Source organism: Symphalangus syndactylus, chromosome X (assembly GCF_028878055.3).
Source record: "Symphalangus syndactylus isolate Jambi chromosome X, NHGRI_mSymSyn1-v2.1_pri, whole genome shotgun sequence".
NCBI classification, from domain to species: Eukaryota; Metazoa; Chordata; class Mammalia; order Primates; family Hylobatidae; genus Symphalangus; species Symphalangus syndactylus.
This window is the reverse complement of record NC_072447.2, coordinates 63,061,214-63,087,875: the sequence shown is the minus strand read 5'-3', so window position 1 is coordinate 63,087,875 and position 26,662 is coordinate 63,061,214. Positions and strand designations below refer to the sequence as shown.

General features: G+C 44.9%; 3 protein-coding genes across 4 annotated transcripts; all 3 read right to left on the bottom strand.

The window, feature by feature from the left end:
- Positions 1 to 1,138: 1,138 nt before the first annotated feature.
- Positions 1,139 to 7,881, bottom strand: LOC129475745 (G antigen 10). Of its 2 annotated transcripts, XM_055268021.1 has the most exons (5): positions 7,771 to 7,878; positions 6,635 to 6,723; positions 6,050 to 6,170; positions 3,137 to 3,262; positions 1,139 to 1,255 (listed from the first exon to the last, which is right to left on the bottom strand). In XM_055268021.1, the coding sequence occupies exons 2-5, from the start codon at positions 6,713 to 6,715 to the stop codon at positions 1,233 to 1,235; spliced, it is 351 nt and encodes a 116-aa protein (XP_055123996.1). In that variant the 5' UTR covers positions 6,716 to 6,723; positions 7,771 to 7,878; the 3' UTR covers positions 1,139 to 1,232. The 2 variants fall into 2 exon arrangements, with proteins under 2 accessions (XP_055123996.1, XP_055123997.1); XM_055268022.1 differs by lacking the exon at positions 3,137 to 3,262 and having other exon boundaries at positions 7,771 to 7,881.
- A 2,203-nt stretch (positions 7,882 to 10,084) lies between these two features.
- On the bottom strand, positions 10,085 to 17,177 carry LOC129475744 (G antigen 10-like). The gene is made up of 5 exons (XM_055268020.2): positions 17,074 to 17,177; positions 15,938 to 16,026; positions 15,325 to 15,475; positions 12,061 to 12,186; positions 10,085 to 10,185 (listed from the first exon to the last, which is right to left on the bottom strand). The coding sequence occupies exons 2-5, from the start codon at positions 16,016 to 16,018 to the stop codon at positions 10,163 to 10,165; spliced, it is 381 nt and encodes a 126-aa protein (XP_055123995.1). The 5' UTR covers positions 16,019 to 16,026; positions 17,074 to 17,177; the 3' UTR covers positions 10,085 to 10,162.
- A 2,210-nt stretch (positions 17,178 to 19,387) lies between these two features.
- Positions 19,388 to 26,479, bottom strand: LOC129475743 (G antigen 10-like). The gene is made up of 5 exons (XM_063634834.1): positions 26,376 to 26,479; positions 25,240 to 25,328; positions 24,627 to 24,777; positions 21,364 to 21,489; positions 19,388 to 19,488 (listed from the first exon to the last, which is right to left on the bottom strand). Exons 2-5 carry the CDS (start codon positions 25,318 to 25,320, stop codon positions 19,466 to 19,468), a joined length of 381 nt encoding a protein of 126 aa, XP_063490904.1. The 5' UTR covers positions 25,321 to 25,328; positions 26,376 to 26,479; the 3' UTR covers positions 19,388 to 19,465.
- Between the last annotated feature and the right edge of the window lie 183 nt (positions 26,480 to 26,662).

The following is a 26,662-nucleotide window of genomic DNA, read 5'->3' as shown; positions in this document are numbered from 1 at the left end:
AGCCGAGGCTAGCGGATGGCCTGAGCTTAGGAGTATAAAACCAGCCTGGGCAACATGAAAAAATATCATCTCTAAAATAGAAAAATTAGCTTGGCATGGTGGCATGTACCTATAGTCCTAGCTACTCAGGAGGGTGAGGTGGGAGGATCGCTTGAGCCCAGGAGGTTGAGGCTGCAGTAAGCTGTGATCACACTACTGCAGTCAGCATAGGTGACAGAGTGAGACCTGTCTCAATTGTTAAAATTTAAAAAGTACAGATTTATCAACTTAATTGACTACATAAACAGATTACTGGGGAAAAAAACCGAGTGGTAATCACAATAGATGATTTCAGTTTTCAACGTACAGAATCAAACAGGAAGCAAAATGTTTTTCATGCAACATGACAAAAGCAAACATGAAGCAGAGTGCCCGCTCACTTTCTTAGTAGCAATGAAATCTCAATTCACATGTTTTAAGATGACTCAGGTCAGTGTTTGATGAAATTCAACATATATTGAAAATGAACACTCTCAACAAACTAAAACAGAATGGAACGACTTACTCTGAAAAAGTCCATCTACAAAAAAAGTACAGTAAATATTGTCTTGAAATGTTGAAATTTTTCCATATCTCATCAGGAATAACACAAAAATTTCCACTATCACAATTGTACCTGGTGGGTCTAATCAATGCCATAAAATCAGAAAAGGAAATAAAAGTGTTTAAAACGGCAAAAACAGGACCAGCACAGTGGCCCATGCCTGTAATCTGGGAGGCCGAGGCAGGTCAATCATGAGGTCAGGAGTTCAAGAGCACCCTGGCCAAGACGGCTAAAGCCCATCTCTCCTAATAACACAAAACTCAGCCAGGCATGCTGGTGGGTGCCTATAATCACAGCTACTCAGGAGGCTGAGGCAGAGAAATGCTTGAATCCGGGAGGCGGGGTTGCAGTGAGCAGAGATCGCACCACTGCACTCCAGCCTGAGCGACAGAGCAAGACTCCGTCTCAAAAGAGAAAACAGAAAGAAAGAAAAAAACAAAAGAATGATGTCTCTACATACCAGCTCAAAGAGTTACAATATACCATTTCAGAGAATGATACATATTTCCCAGCATCAAAAAGCTAGAAATAAAATTCACAAAAGATGCGCAAGACTTCTTTGCAGAAGGCTGTAAAGCTTTATTGGGAGAATTTTAATGAACAAATTTCCAACATAGGAGCAGCCTGCATCATTTCAGCGTGTCTTCTTTTAACACTGCGATTGCTTTTCACCTGTAACAGAAAACGTAACAATGGGAACATGACTTAGCAACAGATTATTCAGATGACCCTAAAGGCATACAAAGCACACTACAGTTTGGGTTTTATTAAATGGACTAAAAACGGAACCCTATGGGTGATCCTGTGTCTTACACGCAATTGAACCTCTGCGTAAACTTTGAGCGTAGACCTGCAGAATTTAAAAGCAATTTCTTCCCTGAACATCAACTGCCTCCTTTCAATTCAGAAGCACTTACAATTAACAGTCAGCAATTTGGAAAACACATGTGTAAAACATACTTCAGTTGATTACTCAGGAAGTACTAGAGTCATGGTCTTTCAACTTTAAATCTTATCAATTCATGTCTCTAAAGCTGAAACTTACATGTAACACCTGATATGATTACACATGATTTAATCATATGTGTGTCTACAGTCTTATTAGAAATAGTGGCTCATGAAGACTGACGGTGGGGCAGGCAGCATGCACAGCACAGGCATCTTACTCACACCCATGCTGAGCATCACTGACCTACATGCCACAGGTGATGGGAACTAAACGGTCTCTCGCCATTTGATATTTCAGGCACTCAAGGTTTCCGTGGGGAAAGATTTAAGAAGCAATTGTTCATTAAAAGCCAGAGAATCCCAGCCTGGGCAACATAGTGAGACCTCATTTCTACAAAAATGAAAAAAATATATATATATAGTCAGGCACGGTGGCTTGTGCATGTAGTTCCAGCCACTCAGGAGGCTGAGGTGGGAGGATTGCTTTAGCCTGGGAGCCAGAGGTTGCAGTGAGCTGGAATTGCACCACTGCACTCCAGCCTGGGTGACAGACTGAGACTGTGTCTCAAACAAACAAACAAACAAACCAAGAAGAGGGAGAATTCACAATTTCACAAGATCTTACACTACGTATTCTGCTCTCCACACGGAAAAACTAGGATGAAGCAGAGTGCCCGCTCACTTTCTTACTGACAATGAAATCTCAATTCAGAGATTTTCAGATGACTCAGGCCAGGGTTTCATGATTTGTGATTAACAAATCATGCGAAGCAGGTGATCTCTGTATCCCATGCATTCTATGCAGCAGGATCAGAGTATGAAAGAACCAGAATGGAAAATGGTTTTAAAATCTCTGACTTAAACTCACTATTTTCATAAGAACCAAAGATAGGTTTAGAAGTGAAAGGACGCACTCAGAATCTCGCCAAGGCTGTAAGAGCTGGTATTAGAAGCCGCATGAGTGCTTCAGCATTTTTCACACCAAGTGATGGGTGTTACAAATGTGTTATGTATTGATTAAAAGCAGACCTTTACAAAAGCATCTAAAAAGTATGAGCTACTGGTTTAAGGACGTATACTCAAAACATTTAATTCAACATAGCTTTGACTCAGTTTGTTTCTGTGTCTGACAGTCTATCAGTCGGGTGCTGGGGCCTGAACTACGTTTCAAATGACCTTTATATAAGAACTCTCTTACTGAAGAGGCAGTATTGTTACCTCTCTGTTATTAAAAATACAATGCTGGGTCGGGCACGGTGGCTCTCGCCTGTAATCCCAGCAATTTCAATGCTCGAGGCAGGTGGATCACCTGAGGTCAGGAGTTCGGGAAGAACCTGTGCAACATAATGAAACCCTGTCTCTACTAAAAATACAAAAGTTAGCTGGGCGCGGTGGAGCATGTCTTTAAGCCTGGCTCCACCAGAGGCTCAGGCAGGAGAATCACCTGAACCCTGGAGACAGAATTTCCAGTGAGCCCAGATGGCACCACTGCACTCCAGCCTGGTCTTCAGAGCGAGACTCCATCTCAAAAAAAATACTAAGAATTATAATACGATACTGTGGAAACAGACACCCTACAATATGAATGCCTAATGGACTGCCTACCTTCTTCAGGCGTTTTCACCTCCTCTGGATTTGGCGGGCCCATCTCCTGGCCATCAGGACCATCTCCACACTCACACCCAGTCGTTGGGTGAACCTCTTCCTGGCTATCAGCTTCAGGCTCCGGCCCTTAAAAATAAAAAATGCATCTCAATTTCAGCAGTAAAACATGAAATATGAATAAGAAAATCATATTCTTGCTCTCGCTGTTATTATATAAAAGCTTTAGCTAGTGTAATAATAAATGTGTTGATAAGAATTCCAGGAACATTATTTCAGGAGTCTGTTAGCAGAAAACAGGAAAACAAGGTGTTCCAAATATTACCCTCTTCCTTTCCGAAGACTGCCCTCACACAACTTTCCCGCCTCCTTTGCACTTCTCTGTTATTCTACTTCTGATTGTCCTTCTCGTATTCAATGACTCAAGGCTGAAACCCTGTCTCTCACAGCACTTACACTCCTAGCGCTTAGACTCTTATATGGCATGAGCAGCCACCAATAAACGCTGAGTGAAAAAACTCTTTAAAAAATACATGAAAAAGCCCAAACTGCAGAATATTCTGCAAACCAACTGGTCTGTCCTCTTCAAAAATGTCCGTATCATGAATGACAAGAAAAATTAAGGAAACCTTCCAGATTAAAGGAAACTAAAAACACCTGAAAAGAACATGCAAGGCGTGATTCTGAACTGGACTCTGGATCAGAAAAAGAAATCCTATCAATAAAATTATCTGAGCCGGGCGTGAGGTCTCACGCCTGCGATCCAAACATTTTGGGATGCCATGGTGGGCAGAGCAGGTGAGGTCAGAAGTTCAAGACCGCAGTGGCCGGCGCCTGTAGTCCCAGCTACACGGGAGGCTGAGGCATGAGAATCCCTAGAACCTGTGAGGTGTAGGTTGCAGTGAGCCGAGATCGCACTACTGCACTCCAACCTGGTCCAAGAGAGAGACTCCGTCTCAACAAAGAAGAAAAAAAAAAAGGAAAAAAGACATTTTCTGGGGAACTGGCAAAATTTGAGTATGCACTGTGTATCAAATGACAACATTTTCTCATTGTTAAATTTCCTGATTTTGATCTTTGTGCAGTGATGATCCAAGAAATAACTTTCTCTTTCTTCCGACGATATACACACCCTCAAGTACATAGGGTAAAGGACCATAATACCTGAAACTTTATCGAAACAATTCTGCATTAATAACAGCAAACATATATCCGTATGTGTATGTGTGTGAGTGTGTGGGCAGCAGGGTAAGAGAGGGAGGGAAGAGATATGAAACCTATGGAGCAAAAGCTATTAACAATTGGTGAATCTAGGTGAAAAGTATATGAGTTCATTGTACTATTCTTGCAAATTTTCTATAAATGTTGTGTCTTGAAAATAGATACAGTAAAAATTTAAAAGAATATATGACAATTACACTGAACTTTAGGAAGAAAGGAATTTTTAATTGTGGTAAAAAATACACATATCCCAAAATTTACCATCTTAACTATTTTTAAGTGGTACAGTTCACTAAGGAGTTATGTTTGCAACATTACCAGCCACTAGGCACAAACTTTGCGTCTGTGTTTTCCTATACCATGAGACCTTTATTTACTTATTTATTTATTTATTTGTTAATTTATTTATTTATTAGTGATGAGCTCTTGCTGTGTTTCCCAGGCTGAGCTTGAACTCCAGGGCTCGAGCAATCCTCTCACCTCAGCCTCCCAAGTAGCTGGGACTATGAGTGCATGGCAATCAGCCCAGCTTCAGACCTTTCTCCTGAATGACAATCTAAGGATAAGCCACAGGACATGTATAATGCTTATATTCAGCCATAGAATACCACGAGCAGCGTGCGTCAGCTGAGAAATCTGAAGTCTACAACATGGACAGGATTTCAGTTACAATTACAATGTCAGTTTCTGAAGGACTGATTAGCTGGATGGATTTGAGGACTATGGAAAATCTTACAGTCACGACACTCATTACCTATTGGGGTAAAGAGAAACTTCGCTTTGTTCCAATAAAGTTATATTTAGGTCCGAAGGTCCTAAATGTAATATTCCATAAATGAACCCCACGCAGAACAAAGCACCAAATATAACGTTGTTTGCGAATCACAGAAAATATACTGTCCCGCACTGAGAATAAGGGAGTGGGCGGACAGCACTTAATGGGCATTGTTGTCAGTCAGATTCTAGAAACTTTTCACAGTGCATCCCTGGAATAATCCATGACCTCAGTTACATAAATGTTTCCTTTCAAATATTTTAGCTCGGAGAAATTATTTCCATCTCATGTTAATCTCAGGATAATTCCTTTTCTAACCATAAAAGGATTTAATCACCTCCTAAAAGCCACTTAGAAAAATCACAAAACCAGCTACCTGTATGGCAGTATCCTCATTTATCCAGCTTTTATCAAACGTACCATATAAAGATATCAATCAAAGGAGACGGGGGCCAACATTCAGCGACTCGGTTTTTGGAGCTGCTCCTGCTCCTCTGAACTGGGTCTATTCTTGGGTCAATACTAAGCTACCCCACAGTAAAGCCTTTGAGTTTTAAGCATTTTCAGGAAAATCACTTCCTTCTTTACAGCAACATAGATGATAGGAAGACACAAACTTTGGAACACAGTACAAATTTTGTATTCACCAGTCAAGGGTTCTTGGATAACACACAATCCTGGCACCTCCATTCTCTCATTCATAAAGTCGAGAAATTTTATCATAGTGAGGGATTTGCCTAAGCTAAGCTGCAAACTACATAGCCTCCTCACTTTTCCAGTCCATTTCAGGCATTCTTTCCATTGTTTTCTTTCCTCCTGTTCCTGCTATGTGACAATGCCTAACACACACACATGCACACACACACACGAACACACACACACGCACACACCAGCAGATGTTCTTCTTCCCTTTCCCTCACCTTGACCTGCAGATGCTCCCTCATCCTCTCCCTCCTGAGCAGCTGCAGGAACCTCACATTGAGTTGCTGGTTCCCCTTCTTCAGGTTCTGGTGATTCCACTTCATCACTGAACTGCTCGGGCTGGGGAATATGTGTGGGTGCGCAGATAAAAAAACAGTTTTGTTATTGATGCAAAATTTTACATCTATACACAGAATACATAGCTATTTCTGGTCATAACTCAGCCTAAAGACATTTCTCCAACTCTATTTTCTATGCCCAATAAGGTTACTCCACCCACAGGGAGGTTACTGTGAGAAAAGTGACGCACGAGGACTTTGGAAGCTATTATACTCTGTGTTGGAATAGATGTGTAACATCTGTCATTAACAAACAAAGCATGAGAGAGAAGTCATGGGCAAAAGCTGAAGAACACGAGAGGAAAAAACAATCCTCCAGAATCCATGTTTCCTTCATGAGATGCCATCATCATTTTTTATGAGCAGGAAACACCTTTATCAGCATTTCCACACGAATGCAACAACACTGTCACAAAAATTAATTTCTGCTCATAGAAAACATCGAATTAACGTTTAAGCACTCACCAGCATGGGCCCAATCACTTCAGGAGGCTCTACATAGCGTCTTGGTCTAGGCCGATAGGTCGATCTTCTTCGCCAACTCATATTTCACACTGAAAACAGACAACCGTGATTGGGAACATGCGCTCGACAGGGCTGCTATATTCGATCACTTCCATCGATAAATGTTAACTTGCCGTTTTAATTTTAAAAATACTCTCAAAATAAGCCCCAGAGTTAAGCATACGTGTGTACGCTGTCTGAGTGCCTACAAAGACATTTATGCTGGCCAAGCTGGCAGAGCAATCATCTTAAGGCGTGTGGCAAAAGGCAGAGGACATGTTTTTCTAAATTTCTTTTGGACACACGGTCTCCTCGCTGTGTTGCTCAGGCTGGAGTGCAGCGGCGTGATCACAGCTCACTGCAGCCTCGACCTCCCGCTCAAGGGATCCTCCGACCTCCGCGTCCTGAGTAACCGGGACTACAGGCGAGCGCCACTCCGCCCCGCAGACAGAGGTCATTTCTGATGAGGTTTAGTTTCACAAGTGGACTCCCCACGAAAACACTAGTGAATCACAATTCTCGTGATTGCTGCTTTGGGCACACTCCCACTTCCTAGGGCCATTCACCCCTCCTCACAACAAGTTTGGTTGGACCGCACTGCCTCGCCCACTCCTTCCCACTGTTTTCGGACCTTCCATGGCAGAGGTGAGACCTTGCAGTGCTTCTCGCTTGGTGGCTCCGCACTCCACACAGCTGGGGGGCGCTCACCAGGCCGCAGCCTTCCCAGGTGCCAGGTCCCTTCTTTACCGCCCGCCTCGCCCCCGCCGGGGGCCCCATTCAGGAAATCTGCCCTGTGGCGTCGGGGGTTCCCGGCACCTCGGGACTTCCATCCCCCCAACAGCACTCACCCCATCTTCACCTGAGCCCCTGACCGCCTCCCCTCCGCGGCCCACCTTCCTCCTTCCTCCCTGTCCAGGCCCCTTCACGACCACGAAGCCGCTGGTGGCCTCGCAGCCTGTGAAGGGAAGGAGGACGACCTCGTGGCCCTTCTCCCTCAGAGGCCACAGACCAGGAAGCGGGACCCGCCTGACCCACCCGAGGCCCTCTCCACCCTCACTCACACTTCAGCCCCCGGGATGACTGGCCCGCACACCTACCAGATGAATCTCAGTAGAGGAAAAAGAGTCCCCACGTCAGGAACCAGACCGCACTGCCTCACAGCTCCCTGGCGTTCTTCACGTGGGCGAAGGGGCGGGGCAGAAGACGCCCAGTGAACATGCGCACTGAGCCGGGAGCCGAAGGAGCATGCGCAGCTGTGGGCTGGGGAGGGCTGCCGTTCCCAGTGCCACGCCCCAAACCCTCGATTCCTGTCCTCACTGAGGATGAGGGAATCCCACCTCCCTCTGCTGTTTCCTATGCCTCTGGGACTCAAGTAGTGCTCCCCTCAAAACTCACCCCATCTTTAACTGAACCCCACCCCCAACCCAGGGCCCTCTCTTGCCCTGGCCCCACCATGGGGACAAGGACCACTGTGACTGGCTGGGAAGACAGGTAAACCACCTGCGAAAACAGAACTAGCAACCTACCCCAAAAGGAAATTGTTCAATGTGAACAAGTCAGAGAAACAGACTGAAAGAAAAATGAATACAATCGCTAGGACCCGTGAGAAAATACTAAAACGATATCTATCGTTTGTAGCATCAGAATCACAGAAGGAGAAGTGACGGTATCAGGGAAACAGGACAGCCAGAGTGACACCATGTGAAAATAAACTCCGTCTTGAAAATAGCAAGATACATAGTCCCACCAGTCACAACCCATGGTCCTAAGATGTTTCGAGTTGAGAAAACAGATGAAAGGTACCTCCAAGGACATGCTCCCACAGCAGCGGAAAGTGCAGGGTTCCCAACACCCATTAACAATATATGCTTTCAACAGAATTATGCTTTCATGGACTTACACACTGGTAAGTCAAGGAGAGTTTTCTTTAAATCAATAGTATGATAAAAGTCATCATGCTCTTAGCCCACCCGCACAAAGGCACAGATTAAGTTTAGTCTTTATACAGATAAGACCCCTATATAAGAAAAACCAGACCAGGCCAAGGCTCACGCCTGTAATCCTAGTATTTTGGGAGGCTGAGCTGGCCAGATCACCTGAGCTCAGGACTTCGAGACCAGCCTAAGCAACATCAGAAAAATCTCATCACTACAAAAAAACAAAAAAACATCGAAAAATTAGCTGGGTATGGTGGCATGTACCTATAGTCACAGCTACTCAGGAGGCTGAGGGGGGAGGACCGCTTGAGCCCAGGAGGTCAAGGCTGCAGCGAGCTCTGATAACACCACCGAACTACAGCCTGGGTGACAGAGTGAGACCCCGTATCAAGTTTTAATAATTGAACCTAAAAACGTACAAATTTATCGATCAAATTCACTATATTAACACATGAACGGGAAAAAATGCTGTGGTAATCGAAATACATGCACTGTTTGATGAAAATCAACATATATTCAAATGAATACTCTCAGCAAATTTACAACAGAATGGAATGACTTACTCTGCTAAAGTCCGTCTGCAGAAAAAGGACAGCAAATAGGATGGGGAAATGTTGAAATTTTTCGGTTTCTCATCAGGGATAAGACAAGGACGTCCACTGTCACCCTTGTAACAGGTGGGTCTAAGCAATGCCATAAAATCAGAAAAGGAAATAAAACTCTTTACAATGGCAACAACAGGCCGGGCACGGTGGCCCACACCAGTTAATCCCAGCGTTGTGGGAGGGGAGGCGGGTGCATCACTTGCACTCAAAAGTTCAAGAACAGCCTGGGAAACACGGCAAAAGCGCGTCTCTACAAAATTACAGAAGGAAAAAGAAAAAAAATGGCAGAAACAAAATTGTTCTTATTCAAGGATGATACGTTTCTGTATGTTGAAGACTCAAAACGATCTAGAAGTAATCTTTAGAATTCATAAGCATATTTCACAAGGCTGCTGGATAGAAAACCAATATGTAAGAATTATGTCTCCGCTGGGCGCGGTGACTCACGCCTGTAATCCCGGCACTCTGGGAGGCCGAGGCGGGTCAATCATGAGGTCAGGAGTTCAAGAGCACCCTGGCCAAGATGGCGAAAGCCCATCTCTCCTAAAAACACAAAACTCAGCCAGGCGTGCTGGTGGGTGCCTATAATCCCAGCTACTCGGGACTCTGAGGCAGAGAACTGCTTGAATCCGGGAGGCGGAGTTACAGTGAGCAGAGATCGCGCCACTGCACTCCAGCCTGGGTGACAGAGCAAAACTCCGTCTCAAAAGAGAAAACAGAAAGAAAGAAAAAAAAAAAAGAATGATGTCTCTACATACCAGCTCAAAGAGTTACAATATACGACTTCAGAGAATGATACATATTTCGCGGCATCAAAAAGCTAGAAATAAAATTCACAAAAGATGCGCAAGACTTCTTTGCAGAAGGCTGTAAAGCTTTATTGGGAGAATTTTAATGAACAAATTTCCAACACAGGAGCAGCCTGCATCATTGCAGCGTGTCTTCTTTTAACACTGTGATTGCTTCTCACCTGTAACAGAAAACGTAACAATTGGGAACATGACTTAGCAACAGATTATTCAGATGACCCTAAAGGCATACAAAGCACACTACAGTTTGGGTTTTATTAAATGGACTAAAAACAGAACCCTATGGGTGATCCTGTGTCTTACACGCAATTGAACCTCTGCGTAAACTTTGAGCGTAGACCTGCAGAATTTAAAAGCAATTTCCTCCCTGAACATCAACTGCCTCCTTTCAATTCAGAAGCACTTACAATTAACAGTCAGCAGTTTGGAAAACACATGTGTAAAACATACTTCAGTTGATTACTCAGGAAGTACTAGAGTCATGGTCTTTCAACTTTAAATCTTATCAATTCATCTCTCTAAAGCTGAAACTTACATGTAACATTTGATATGATTAGAGATGATTCTATCATATGTGTGTCTACAGTCTTACTAGAAATAGTGCCTCATGAAGACTGACGGTGGGGCAGGGAGCACGCATAGCACAGGCATCTTACTCACACCCATGCTGAGCATCACTGACCTACATGCCACAGGTGATGGGAACTAAACGGTCTCTCGCCATTTGATATTACAGTCACTCAAGGTTTCCGTGGGGAAAGATTTAAGAAGCAATTGTTCATTAAAAGCCAGAGAATCCCAGCCTGGGCAACATAGTGAGACCTCATCTCTACAAAAATGAAGAAAAAAAATGTAGTCAGGCACGGTGGCTTGTGCGTGTAGTTCCAGCCACTCAGGAGGCTGAGGTGGGAGGACTGCTTCAGCCTAGGAGCCAGAGGTTGCAGTGAGCTGGAATTGCACCACTGCACTCCAGCCTGGGTGACAGACTGAGACTGTGTCTCAAACAAACAAACAAACCAAGAAGAGGGAGAATTCACAATTTCACAAGCTCTTACACTACGTATTCCCCTCTCCACACGGAAAAACTAGGATGACGCAGAGTGCCCGCTCACCTCCTTACTGACAATGAAATCTCAATTCAGAGATTTTCAGATGACTCAGGCCAGGGTTTCATGACTTGTGATTAACAAATCATGCGAAGCAGGTGATCTCTGTATCCCATGCATTCTATGCAGCAGGATCAGAGTATGAAAGAACCAGAATGGAAAATGGTTTTAAAATCTCTGACTTAAACTCACTATTTTCATAAGAACCAAAGATAGCTTTAGGAGTGAAAGGACTCACTCAGAATCTCGCCAAGGCTGTAAGAGCTGGTATTAGAACCCGCATGAGTGCTTCAGCATTTTTTGACACCAAGTGATGGGTGTTACAAATGTGTTATGTATTGATTAAAAGCAGACCTTTACAAAAGCATCTAAAAAGTATGAGCTACTGGTTTAAGGACGTATACTCAAAACATTTAATTCAACATAGCTTGGAGTCAGTTTGTTTCTGTGTCTGACAGTCTATCAGTCGGGTGCTGGGGCCTGAACTACGTTTCAAATGACCTTTATATAAGAACTCTCTTACTAAAGAGGCAGTATTGTTACCTCTCTGTTATTAAAAATACAATGCTGGGTCGGGCACGGTGGCTCTCGCCTGCAATCCCGGCAATTTCAATGCTCGAGGCCGGTGGATCACCTGAGGTCAGGAGTTCGGGAAGAACCTGTGCAACGTAATGAAACCCTGTCTCTACTAAAAATACAAAAGTTAGCTGGGCACGGTGGAGCATGTCTGTAAGCCCGGCTCCGCCAGAGGCTCAGGCAGGAGAATCACCTGAACCCTGGAGACAGAATTTCCAGTGAGCCCAGATGGCACCACTGCACTCCAGCCTGGTCTTCAGAGCGAGACTCCATCTCAAAAAAAATAGTAAGAATTATAATACGATACTGTGGAAACAGACACCCTACAATATGAATGCCTAATGGACTGCCTACCTTCTTCAGGCGTTTTCACCTCCTCTGGATTTGGCGGGCCCATCTCCTGGCCATCAGGACCATCTCCACACTCACACCCAGTCGTTGGGTGAACCTCTTCCTGGCTATCAGCTTCAGGCTCCGGCCCTTAAAAATAAAAAATGCATCTCAATTTCAGCAGTAAAACATGAAATATGAATAAGAAAATCATATTCTTGCTCTCGCTGTTATTATATAAAAGCTTTAGCTAGTGTAATAATAAATGTGTTGATAAGAATTCCAGGAACATTATTTCAGGAGTCTGTTAGCAGAAAACAGGAAAACAAGGTGTTCCAAATATTACCGTCTTCCTTTCCAAAGACTGCCCTCACACAACTTTGCTGCCTCCTTTGCACTTCTCTGTTATTCTACTTCTGATTGTCCTTCTCGTATTAAATGACTCAAGGCTGAAAGCCTGTCTCTCACAGCACTTACACTCCTAGCGCTTAGACTCTTATATGGCATGAGCAGCCACCAATAAACGCTGAGTGAAAAAAACTCTTTAAAAAATACATGAAAAAGCCCAAACTGCAGAATATTCTGCAAGCCAACTGGTCTGTCCTCTTCAAAAATGTCCGTATCATGAATGACAAGAAAAATTAAGGAAACCTTCCAGATTAAAGGAAACTAAAAACACCTGAAAAGCACATGCAAGGCGCGATTCTGAACTGGACTCTGGATCAGAAAAAGAAATCCTATCAATAAAATTATCTGGGCCGGGCGTGGGGTCTCACGCTTGCGATCCAAACATTTTGGGATGCCATGGTGGGCAGAGCAGGTGAGGTCAGAAGTTCAAGACCGCAGTGGCCGGCGCTTGTAGTCCCAGCTACACGGGAGGCTGAGGCATGAGAATCCCTAGAACCTGCGAGGCGTAGGTTGCAGTGAGCCGAGATCGCACTACTGCACTCCAACCTGGCCCACAGAGAGAGACTCCGTCTCAAGAAAGAAGAAAAAAAAAAAGGAAAAAAGAAATTTTCAGGCCGGGCGTGGTGGCTCACGCTTGTAATCCCAGCACTTTGGGAGGCCGAGGTGGGCGGATCACAAGGTTAGGAGATCGAGGCCATCCTGGCTAACACAGTGAAACCCCGTCTCTACTAAAAAATACAAAAAAATTAGCAGGGCGTGGTGGCGGGCGCCTGTAGTCCCAGCTACTCGGAGAGGCTGAGGCAGGAGAATGGCATGAACCCGGGAGGCGGAGCTTGCAGTGAGCCGAGATTGCACCACTGCACTCCAGCCTGGGCGACAGAGCGAGACTCCGTCTCAAAAAAAAAAAAAAAAAAAAAAAAAAGAAATTTTCTGGGGAACTGGCAAAATTTGAGTATGCACTGTGTATTAACTGACTCCATTTTCTCATTGTTAAATTTCCTGATTTTGATCTTTGTGCAGTGATGATCCAAGAAATAACTTTCTCTTTCTTCTGACGATATACACACCCTCAAGTACATAGGGTAAAGGACCATAATACCTGAAACTTTATCGAAACAATTCAGCATTAATAACAGCAAACATATATCCGTATGTGTATGTGTGTGAGTGTGTGGGCAGCAGGGTAAGAGAGGGAGGGAAGAGATATGAAACCTATGGAGCGAAAGCTATTAACAATTGGTGAATCTAGGTGAAAAGTATATGAGTTCATTGTACTATTCTTGCAAATTTTCTATAAATGTTGTGTCTTGAAAATACATACAGTAAAAATTTAAAAGAATATATGACAATTACACTGAACTTTAGGAAGAAAGGAATTTTTAATTGTGGTAAAAAATACACATATCCTAAAATTTACCATCTTAACTATTTTGAAATGGTACAGTTCACTAAGGAGTTATGTTTGCAACATTACCAGCCGCTAGGCACAAACTTTGCATCTGTGTTTTCCTATACCATGAGACCTTTATTTACTTATTTACTTATTTATTTATTCATTTATTTATTTATTTGTTCATTTATTTATTTATTAGCGATGAGGTCTCGCTGTGTTTCCCAGGCTGAGCTTGAACTCCAGGGCTCAAGCAATCCTCTCACCTCAGCCTCCCAAGTAGCTGGGACTATGAGTGCATGGCAATCAGCCCAGCTTTAGACCTTTCTCCTAAATGACAATCTAAGGATAAACCACAGGACATGTATAATGCTTATATTCAGCCATAGAGTACCAACAGCAGTGTGCGTCAGCTGAGAAATCTGAAGTCTACAACATGGATAGGATTTCGGTTACAATTACAATGTCAGTTTCTGAAGGACTGATTAGCTGGATGGATTTGAGGACTATGGAAAATCTTACAGTCACGACACCCATTACCTATTGGGGTAAAGAGAAACTTCACTTTGTTCCAATAAAGTTATATTTAGGTCCGAAGGTCCTAAATGTAATATTCCATAAATGAACCCCACGCAGAACAAAGCACCAAATATAAAGTTGTTTGTGAATCACAGAAAATATACTGTCCCGCACTGAGAATAAGGGAGTGGGCGGACAGCAGTTAATGGGCATTGTTGTCAGTCAGATTCTAGAAACTTTTCAAAGTACATCCCTGGAAAAATCCAGGACCTCAGTTACATAAATGTTTTGTTTGAAAATACTTTAGCTCGGAGAAATTATTTCTATCTCAATGTTAATCTCAGGATAATTCCTTTTTTGCTTTTTCTAACCATAAAAGGATTTAATCACCTCCTAAAAGCCACTTAGAAAAATCACTAAACCAGCTACCTGTATGGCAGTATCCTCATTTATCCAGCTTTTATCAAACGTACCATATGAACATATCAATCAAAGGAAACGGGGGCCAACATTCAGCGACTCGGTTTTTGGAGCTGCTCCTGCTCCTCTGAACTGGGTCTATTCTTGGGTCAGTACTAAGCTACCCCACAGTAAAGCCTTTGAGTTTTAAGCATTTTCAGCAAAATCACTTCCTTCTTTACAGCAACATAGATGATAGGAAGACACGAACCTTGGAACACAGTACAAATTTTGTATTCACCAGTCAAGGGTTCTTGGATAACACACAATCCTGGCACCTCCATTCTCTCATTCATAAAGTCGAGAAATTTTATCATAGTGAGGGATTTGCCTAAGCTAAGCTGCAAACTACATAGCCTCCTCGCTTTTCCAGTCCATTTCAGGCATTCTTTCCATTGTTTTCTTTCCTCCTGTTCCTGCTATGTGACAATGCCTAACACACACACACATGCACACACACACACACACACAAACACACACACCAGCAGATGTTCTTCTTCCCTTTCCCTCACCTTGACCTGCAGATGCTCCCTCATCCTCTCCCTCCTGAGCAGCTGCTCCCTCATCCTCTCCCTCCTGAGCAGCTGCAGGATCCTCACATTGAGTTGCTGGTTCCCCTTCTTCAGGTTCTGGTGATTCCACTTCATCACTGAACTGCTCGGGCTGGGGAATATGTGTGGGTGCGCAGATAAAAAAAAGTTTTGTTATTGATGCAAAATTTTACATCTATACACAGAATACATAGCTATTTCTGGTCATAACGAAGCCTAAAGACATTTCTCCACCTCTATGCTCTATGCCCAATAAGGTTACTCCACCCACAGGGAGGTTACTGTGAGAAAAGTGACGCACGAGGACTTTGGAAGCTATTATACTCTGTGTTGGAATAGATGTGTACAATCTGTCATTAACAAACAAAGCATGAGAGAGAAGTCATGGGCAAAAGCTGAAGAACACGAGGGAAAAAACAATCCTCCAGAATCCATGTTTCCTTCATGAGATGCCATCATCATTTTTTATGAGCAGGAAACACCTTTATCAGCATTTCCACACGAATGCAACAACACTGTCACAAAAATTAATTTCTGCTCATAGAAAACATCGAATTAACGTTTAAGCACTCACCAGCATAGGCCCAGTCACTTCAGGAGGCTCTACATAGCGTCTTGGTCTAGGCCGATAGGTCGATCTTCCTCGCCAACTCATATTTCACACTGAAAACAGACAACCGTGATTGGGAACATGTGCTCGAGAGGGCTGCTATATTCGATCACTTCCATGGATAAATGTTAACTTGCCGTTTTAATTTTGAAAATACTCTCAAAATAAGCTCCAGAGTTAAGCATACGTGTGTACGCTGTCTGAGTGCCTACAAAGCCATTTCTGCTGGCCAAGCTGGCAGAGCAATCATCTTAAGGCGTGTGGCAAAAGGCAGAGGACATTTTTTTCTAAATTTCTTTTGGACACGCGGTCTCCTCGCTGTGTTGCTCAGGCTGGAGTGCAGCGGCGTGATCACAGCTCACTGCAGCCTCGACCTCCCGCTCAAGGGATCCTCCGACCTCCGCGTCCTGAGTAACCGGGACTACAGGCGAGCGCCACTGCGCCCCGCAGACAGAGGTCATTTCTGATGAGGTTTAGTTTCACAAGTGGACTCCCCACGAAAACACTAGTGAATCACAATTCTCGTGATTGCTGCTTTGGGCACACTCCCACTTCCTAGGGCCATTCACCCCTCCTCACAACAAGTTTGGTTGGACCGCACTGCCTCGCCCACTCCTTCCCACTGTTTTCGGACCTTCCATGGCGGAGGTGAGACCTTGCAGTGCTTCTCGCTCGGTGGCTCCGCACTCCACACAGCTGGGGGGCGCTCACCAGGCCGCAGCCTTCCCAGGTGCCAGGTCCCTTCTTTACCGCCCGCCTCGCCCCCGCCGGGGGCCCCATTCAGGAAATCTGCCCTGTGGCGTCGGGGGTTCCCGGCACCTCGGGACTTCCATCCCCCCACCAGCACTCACCCCATCTTCACCTGAGCCCCTGACCGCCTCCCCTCCGCGGCCCACCTTCCTCCTTCCTCCCTGTCCAGGCCCCTTCACGACCACGAAGCCGCTGGTGGCCTCGCAGCCTGTGAAGGGAAGGAGGACGACCTCGTGGCCCTTCTCCCTCAGAGGCCACAGACCAGGAAGCGGGACCCGCCTGACCCACCCGAGGCCCTCTCCACCCTCACTCACACTTCAGCCCCCGGGATGACTGGCCCGCACACCTACCAGATGAATCTCAGTAGAGGAAAAAGAGTCCCCACGTCAGGAACCAGACCGCACTGCCTCACAGCTCCCTGGCGTTCTTCACGTGGGCGAAGGGGCGGGGCAGAAGACGCCCAGTGAACATGCGCACTGAGCCGGGAGCCGAAGGAGCATGCGCAGCTGTGGGCTGGGGAGGGCTGCCGTTCCCAGTGCCACGCCCCAAACCCTCGATTCCTGTCCTCACTGAGGATGAGGGAATCCCACCTCCCTCTGCTGTTTCCTATGCCTCTGGGACTCAAGTAGTGCTCCCCTCAAAACTCACCCCATCTTTAACTGAACCCCACCCCCAACCCAGGGCCCTCTCTTGCCCTGGCCCCACCATGGGGACAAGGACCACTGTGACTGGCTGGGAAGACAGGTAAACCACCTGCGAAAACAGAACTAGCAACCTACCCCAAAAGGAAATTGTTCAATGTGAACAAGTCAGAGAAACAGACTGAAAGAAAAATGAATACAATCGCTAGGACCCGTGAGAAAATACTAAAACGATATCTATCGTTTGTAGCATCAGAATCACAGAAGGAGAAGTGACAGTATCAGGGAAACAGGACAGCCAGAGTGACACCATGTGAAAATAAACTCCGTCTTGAAAATAGCAAGATACATAGTCCCACCAGTCACAACCCATGGTCCTAAGATGTTTGGAGTTGAGAAAACAGATGAAAGGTACCTCCAAGGACATGCTCCCACAGCAGCGGAAAGTGCAGGGTTCCCAACACCCATTAACAATATATGCTTTCAACAGAATTATGCTTTCATGGACTTACACACTGGTAAGTCAAGGAGAGTTTTCTTTAAATCAATAGTATGATAAAAGTCATCATGCTCTTAGCCCACCCGCACAAAGGCACAGATTAAGTTTAGTCTTTATACAGATAAGACCCCTATATAAGAAAAACCAGACCAGGCCAAGGCTCACGCCTGTAATCCTAGTATTTTGGGAGGCTGAGCTGGCCAGATCACCTGAGCTCAGGACTTCGAGACCAGCCTAAGCAACATCAGAAAAATCTCATCACTACAAAAAAACAAAAAAACATCGAAAAATTAGCTGGGCATGGTGGCATGTACCTATAGTCACAGCTACTCAGGAGGCTGAGGGGGGAGGACCGCTTGAGCCCAGGAGGTCAAGGCTGCAGCGAGCTCTGATAACACCACCGAACTACAGCCTGGGTGACAGAGTGAGACCCCGTATCAAGTTTTAATAATTGAACCTAAAAACGTACAAATTTATCGATCAAATTCACTATATTAACACATGAACGGGAAAAAATGCTGTGGTAATCGAAATACATGCACTGTTTGATGAAAATCAACATATATTCAAATGAATACTCTCAGCAAATTTACAACAGAATGGAATGACTTACTCTGCTAAAGTCCGTCTGCAGAAAAAGGACAGCAAATAGGATGGGGAAATGTTGAAATTTTTCGGTTTCTCATCAGGGATAAGACAAGGACGTCCACTGTCACCCTTGTAACAGGTGGGTCTAAGCAATGCCATAAAATCAGAAAAGGAAATAAAACTCTTTACAATGGCAACAACAGGCCGGGCACGGTGGCCCACACCAGTTAATCCCAGCGTTGTGGGAGGGGAGGCGGGTGCATCACTTGCACTCAAAAGTTCAAGAACAGCCTGGGAAACACGGCAAAAGCGCGTCTCTACAAAATTACAGAAGGAAAAAGAAAAAAAATGGCAGAAACAAAATTGTTCTTATTCAAGGATGATACGTTTCTGTATGTTGAAGACTCAAAACGATCTAGAAGTAAACTTTAGAATTCATAAGCATATTTCACAAGGCTGCTGGATAGAAAACCAATATGTAAGAATTATGTCTCCGCTGGGCGCGGTGACTCACGCCTGTAATCCCGGCACTCTGGGAGGCCGAGGCGGGTCAATCATGAGGTCAGGAGTTCAAGAGCACCCTGGCCAAGATGGCGAAAGCCCATCTCTCCTAAAAACACAAAACTCAGCCAGGCGTGCTGGTGGGTGCCTATAATCCCAGCTACTCGGGACTCTGAGGCAGAGAACTGCTTGAATCCGGGAGGCGGAGTTACAGTGAGCAGAGATCGCGCCACTGCACTCCAGCCTGGGTGACAGAGCAAAACTCCGTCTCAAAAGAGAAAACAGAAAGAAAGAAAAAAAAAAAAGAATGATGTCTCTACATACCAGCTCAAAGAGTTACAATATACGACTTCAGAGAATGATACATATTTCGCGGCATCAAAAAGCTAGAAATAAAATTCACAAAAGATGCGCAAGACTTCTTTGCAGAAGGCTGTAAAGCTTTATTGGGAGAATTTTAATGAACAAATTTCCAACACAGGAGCAGCCTGCATCATTGCAGCGTGTCTTCTTTTAACACTGTGATTGCTTCTCACCTGTAACAGAAAACGTAACAATTGGGAACATGACTTAGCAACAGATTATTCAGATGACCCTAAAGGCATACAAAGCACACTACAGTTTGGGTTTTATTAAATGGACTAAAAACAGAACCCTATGGGTGATCCTGTGTCTTACACGCAATTGAACCTCTGCGTAAACTTTGAGCGTAGACCTGCAGAATTTAAAAGCAATTTCCTCCCTGAACATCAACTGCCTCCTTTCAATTCAGAAGCACTTACAATTAACAGTCAGCAGTTTGGAAAACACATGTGTAAAACATACTTCAGTTGATTACTCAGGAAGTACTAGAGTCATGGTCTTTCAACTTTAAATCTTATCAATTCATCTCTCTAAAGCTGAAACTTACATGTAACATTTGATATGATTAGAGATGATTCTATCATATGTGTGTCTACAGTCTTACTAGAAATAGTGCCTCATGAAGACTGACGGTGGGGCAGGGAGCACGCATAGCACAGGCATCTTACTCACACCCATGCTGAGCATCACTGACCTACATGCCACAGGTGATGGGAACTAAACGGTCTCTCGCCATTTGATATTACAGTCACTCAAGGTTTCCGTGGGGAAAGATTTAAGAAGCAATTGTTCATTAAAAGCCAGAGAATCCCAGCCTGGGCAACATAGTGAGACCTCATCTCTACAAAAATGAAGAAAAAAAATGTAGTCAGGCACGGTGGCTTGTGCGTGTAGTTCCAGCCACTCAGGAGGCTGAGGTGGGAGGACTGCTTCAGCCTAGGAGCCAGAGGTTGCAGTGAGCTGGAATTGCACCACTGCACTCCAGCCTGGGTGACAGACTGAGACTGTGTCTCAAACAAACAAACAAACCAAGAAGAGGGAGAATTCACAATTTCACAAGCTCTTACACTACGTATTCCCCTCTCCACACGGAAAAACTAGGATGACGCAGAGTGCCCGCTCACCTCCTTACTGACAATGAAATCTCAATTCAGAGATTTTCAGATGACTCAGGCCAGGGTTTCATGACTTGTGATTAACAAATCATGCGAAGCAGGTGATCTCTGTATCCCATGCATTCTATGCAGCAGGATCAGAGTATGAAAGAACCAGAATGGAAAATGGTTTTAAAATCTCTGACTTAAACTCACTATTTTCATAAGAACCAAAGATAGCTTTAGGAGTGAAAGGACTCACTCAGAATCTCGCCAAGGCTGTAAGAGCTGGTATTAGAACCCGCATGAGTGCTTCAGCATTTTTTGACACCAAGTGATGGGTGTTACAAATGTGTTATGTATTGATTAAAAGCAGACCTTTACAAAAGCATCTAAAAAGTATGAGCTACTGGTTTAAGGACGTATACTCAAAACATTTAATTCAACATAGCTTGGAGTCAGTTTGTTTCTGTGTCTGACAGTCTATCAGTCGGGTGCTGGGGCCTGAACTACGTTTCAAATGACCTTTATATAAGAACTCTCTTACTAAAGAGGCAGTATTGTTACCTCTCTGTTATTAAAAATACAATGCTGGGTCGGGCACGGTGGCTCTCGCCTGCAATCCCGGCAATTTCAATGCTCGAGGCCGGTGGATCACCTGAGGTCAGGAGTTCGGGAAGAACCTGTGCAACGTAATGAAACCCTGTCTCTACTAAAAATACAAAAGTTAGCTGGGCGTGGTGGAGCATGTCTGTAAGCCCGGCTCCGCCAGAGGCTCAGGCAGGAGAATCACCTGAACCCTGGAGACAGAATTTCCAGTGAGCCCAGATGGCACCACTGCACTCCAGCCTGGTCTTCAGAGCGAGACTCCATCTCAAAAAAAATAGTAAGAATTATAATACGATACTGTGGAAACAGACACCCTACAATATGAATGCCTAATGGACTGCCTACCTTCTTCAGGCGTTTTCACCTCCTCTGGATTTGGCGGGCCCATCTCCTGGCCATCAGGACCATCTCCACACTCACACCCAGTCGTTGGGTGAACCTCTTCCTGGCTATCAGCTTCAGGCTCCGGCCCTTAAAAATAAAAAATGCATCTCAATTTCAGCAGTAAAACATGAAATATGAATAAGAAAATCATATTCTTGCTCTCGCTGTTATTATATAAAAGCTTTAGCTAGTGTAATAATAAATGTGTTGATAAGAATTCCAGGAACATTATTTCAGGAGTCTGTTAGCAGAAAACAGGAAAACAAGGTGTTCCAAATATTACCGTCTTCCTTTCCAAAGACTGCCCTCACACAACTTTGCTGCCTCCTTTGCACTTCTCTGTTATTCTACTTCTGATTGTCCTTCTCGTATTAAATGACTCAAGGCTGAAAGCCTGTCTCTCACAGCACTTACACTCCTAGCGCTTAGACTCTTATATGGCATGAGCAGCCACCAATAAACGCTGAGTGAAAAAAACTCTTTAAAAAATACATGAAAAAGCCCAAACTGCAGAATATTCTGCAAGCCAACTGGTCTGTCCTCTTCAAAAATGTCCGTATCATGAATGACAAGAAAAATTAAGGAAACGTTCCAGATTAAAGGAAACTAAAAACACCTGAAAAGCACATGCAAGGCGCGATTCTGAACTGGACTCTGGATCAGAAAAAGAAATCCTATCAATAAAATTATCTGGGCCGGGCGTGGGGTCTCACGCCTGCGATCCAAACATTTTGGGATGCCATGGTGGGCAGAGCAGGTGAGGTCAGAAGTTCAAGACCGCAGTGGCCGGCGCTTGTAGTCCCAGCTACACGGGAGGCTGAGGCATGAGAATCCCTAGAACCTGCGAGGCGTAGGTTGCAGTGAGCCGAGATCGCACTACTGCACTCCAACCTGGCCCACAGAGAGAGACTCCGTCTCAAGAAAGAAGAAAAAAAAAAAGGAAAAAAGAAATTTTCAGGCCGGGCGTGGTGGCTCACGCTTGTAATCCCAGCACTTTGGGAGGCCGAGGTGGGCGGATCACAAGGTTAGGAGATCGAGGCCATCCTGGCTAACACAGTGAAACCCCGTCTCTACTAAAAAATACAAAAAAATTAGCAGGGCGTGGTGGCGGGCGCCTGTAGTCCCAGCTACTCGGAGAGGCTGAGGCAGGAGAATGGCATGAACCCGGGAGGCGGAGCTTGCAGTGAGCCGAGATTGCACCACTGCACTCCAGCCTGGGCGACAGAGCGAGACTCCGTCTCAAAAAAAAAAAAAAAAAAAAAAAAAGAAATTTTCTGGGGAACTGGCAAAATTTGAGTATGCACTGTGTATTAACTGACTCCATTTTCTCATTGTTAAATTTCCTGATTTTGATCTTTGTGCAGTGATGATCCAAGAAATAACTTTCTCTTTCTTCTGACGATATACACACCCTCAAGTACATAGGGTAAAGGACCATAATACCTGAAACTTTATCGAAACAATTCAGCATTAATAACAGCAAACATATATCCGTATGTGTATGTGTGTGAGTGTGTGGGCAGCAGGGTAAGAGAGGGAGGGAAGAGATATGAAACCTATGGAGCGAAAGCTATTAACAATTGGTGAATCTAGGTGAAAAGTATATGAGTTCATTGTACTATTCTTGCAAATTTTCTATAAATGTTGTGTCTTGAAAATACATACAGTAAAAATTTAAAAGAATATATGACAATTACACTGAACTTTAGGAAGAAAGGAATTTTTAATTGTGGTAAAAAATACACATATCCTAAAATTTACCATCTTAACTATTTTGAAATGGTACAGTTCACTAAGGAGTTATGTTTGCAACATTACCAGCCGCTAGGCACAAACTTTGCATCTGTGTTTTCCTATACCATGAGACCTTTATTTACTTATTTACTTATTTATTTATTCATTTATTTATTTATTTGTTCATTTATTTATTTATTAGCGATGAGGTCTCGCTGTGTTTCCCAGGCTGAGCTTGAACTCCAGGGCTCAAGCAATCCTCTCACCTCAGCCTCCCAAGTAGCTGGGACTATGAGTGCATGGCAATCAGCCCAGCTTTAGACCTTTCTCCTAAATGACAATCTAAGGATAAACCACAGGACATGTATAATGCTTATATTCAGCCATAGAGTACCAACAGCAGTGTGCGTCAGCTGAGAAATCTGAAGTCTACAACATGGATAGGATTTCGGTTACAATTACAATGTCAGTTTCTGAAGGACTGATTCGCTGGATGGATTTGAGGACTATGGAAAATCTTACAGTCACGACACCCATTACCTATTGGGGTAAAGAGAAACTTCACTTTGTTCCAATAAAGTTATATTTAGGTCCGAAGGTCCTAAATGTAATATTCCATAAATGAACCCCACGCAGAACAAAGCACCAAATATAAAGTTGTTTGTGAATCACAGAAAATATACTGTCCCGCACTGAGAATAAGGGAGTGGGCGGACAGCAGTTAATGGGCATTGTTGTCAGTCAGATTCTAGAAACTTTTCAAAGTACATCCCTGGAAAAATCCAGGACCTCAGTTACATAAATGTTTTGTTTGAAAATACTTTAGCTCGGAGAAATTATTTCTATCTCAATGTTAATCTCAGGATAATTCCTTTTTTGCTTTTTCTAACCATAAAAGGATTTAATCACCTCCTAAAAGCCACTTAGAAAAATCACTAAACCAGCTACCTGTATGGCAGTATCCTCATTTATCCAGCTTTTATCAAACGTACCATATGAACATATCAATCAAAGGAAACGGGGGCCAACATTCAGCGACTCGGTTTTTGGAGCTGCTCCTGCTCCTCTGAACTGGGTCTATTCTTGGGTCAGTACTAAGCTACCCCACAGTAAAGCCTTTGAGTTTTAAGCATTTTCAGCAAAATCACTTCCTTCTTTACAGCAACATAGATGATAGGAAGACACGAACCTTGGAACACAGTACAAATTTTGTATTCACCAGTCAAGGGTTCTTGGATAACACACAATCCTGGCACCTCCATTCTCTCATTCATAAAGTCGAGAAATTTTATCATAGTGAGGGATTTGCCTAAGCTAAGCTGCAAACTACATAGCCTCCTCGCTTTTCCAGTCCATTTCAGGCATTCTTTCCATTGTTTTCTTTCCTCCTGTTCCTGCTATGTGACAATGCCTAACACACACACACATGCACACACACACACACACACAAACACACACACCAGCAGATGTTCTTCTTCCCTTTCCCTCACCTTGACCTGCAGATGCTCCCTCATCCTCTCCCTCCTGAGCAGCTGCTCCCTCATCCTCTCCCTCCTGAGCAGCTGCAGGATCCTCACATTGAGTTGCTGGTTCCCCTTCTTCAGGTTCTGGTGATTCCACTTCATCACTGAACTGCTCGGGCTGGGGAATATGTGTGGGTGCGCAGATAAAAAAAAGTTTTGTTATTGATGCAAAATTTTACATCTATACACAGAATACATAGCTATTTCTGGTCATAACGAAGCCTAAAGACATTTCTCCACCTCTATGCTCTATGCCCAATAAGGTTACTCCACCCACAGGGAGGTTACTGTGAGAAAAGTGACGCACGAGGACTTTGGAAGCTATTATACTCTGTGTTGGAATAGATGTGTACAATCTGTCATTAACAAACAAAGCATGAGAGAGAAGTCATGGGCAAAAGCTGAAGAACACGAGGGAAAAAACAATCCTCCAGAATCCATGTTTCCTTCATGAGATGCCATCATCATTTTTTATGAGCAGGAAACACCTTTATCAGCATTTCCACACGAATGCAACAACACTGTCACAAAAATTAATTTCTGCTCATAGAAAACATCGAATTAACGTTTAAGCACTCACCAGCATAGGCCCAGTCACTTCAGGAGGCTCTACATAGCGTCTTGGTCTAGGCCGATAGGTCGATCTTCCTCGCCAACTCATATTTCACACTGAAAACAGACAACCGTGATTGGGAACATGTGCTCGAGAGGGCTGCTATATTCGATCACTTCCATGGATAAATGTTAACTTGCCGTTTTAATTTTGAAAATACTCTCAAAATAAGCTCCAGAGTTAAGCATACGTGTGTACGCTGTCTGAGTGCCTACAAAGCCATTTCTGCTGGCCAAGCTGGCAGAGCAATCATCTTAAGGCGTGTGGCAAAAGGCAGAGGACATTTTTTTCTAAATTTCTTTTGGACACGCGGTCTCCTCGCTGTGTTGCTCAGGCTGGAGTGCAGCGGCGTGATCACAGCTCACTGCAGCCTCGACCTCCCGCTCAAGGGATCCTCCGACCTCCGCGTCCTGAGTAACCGGGACTACAGGCGAGCGCCACTGCGCCCCGCAGACAGAGGTCATTTCTGATGAGGTTTAGTTTCACAAGTGGACTCCCCACGAAAACACTAGTGAATCACAATTCTCGTGATTGCTGCTTTGGGCACACTCCCACTTCCTAGGGCCATTCACCCCTCCTCACAACAAGTTTGGTTGGACTGCACTGCCTCGCCCACTCCTTCCCACTGTTTTCGGACCTTCCATGGCGGAGGTGAGACCTTGCAGTGCTTCTCGCTCGGTGGCTCCGCACTCCACACAGCTGGGGGGCGCTCACCAGGCCGCAGCCTTCCCAGGTGCCAGGTCCCTTCTTTACCGCCCGCCTCGCCCCCGCCGGGGGCCCCATTCAGGAAATCTGCCCTGTGGCGTCGGGGGTTCCCGGCACCTCGGGACTTCCATCCCCCCACCAGCACTCACCCCATCTTCACCTGAGCCCCTGACCGCCTCCCCTCCGCGGCCCACCTTCCTCCTTCCTCCCTGTCCAGGCCCCTTCACGACCACGAAGCCGCTGGTGGCCTCGCAGCCTGTGAAGGGAAGGAGGACGACCTCGTGGCCCTTCTCCCTCAGAGGCCACAGACCAGGAAGCGGGACCCGCCTGACCCACCCGAGGCCCTCTCCACCCTCACTCACACTTCAGCCCCCGGGATGACTGGCCCGCACACCTACCAGATGAATCTCAGTAGAGGAAAAAGAGTCCCCACGTCAGGAACCAGACCGCACTGCCTCACAGCTCCCTGGCGTTCTTCACGTGGGCGAAGGGGCGGGGCAGAAGACGCCCAGTGAACATGCGCACTGAGCCGGGAGCCGAAGGAGCATGCGCAGCTGTGGGCTGGGGAGGGCTGCCGTTCCCAGTGCCACGCCCCAAACCCTCGATTCCTGTCCTCACTGAGGATGAGGGAATCCCACCTCCCTCTGCTGTTTCCTATGCCTCTGGGACTCAAGTAGTGCTCCCC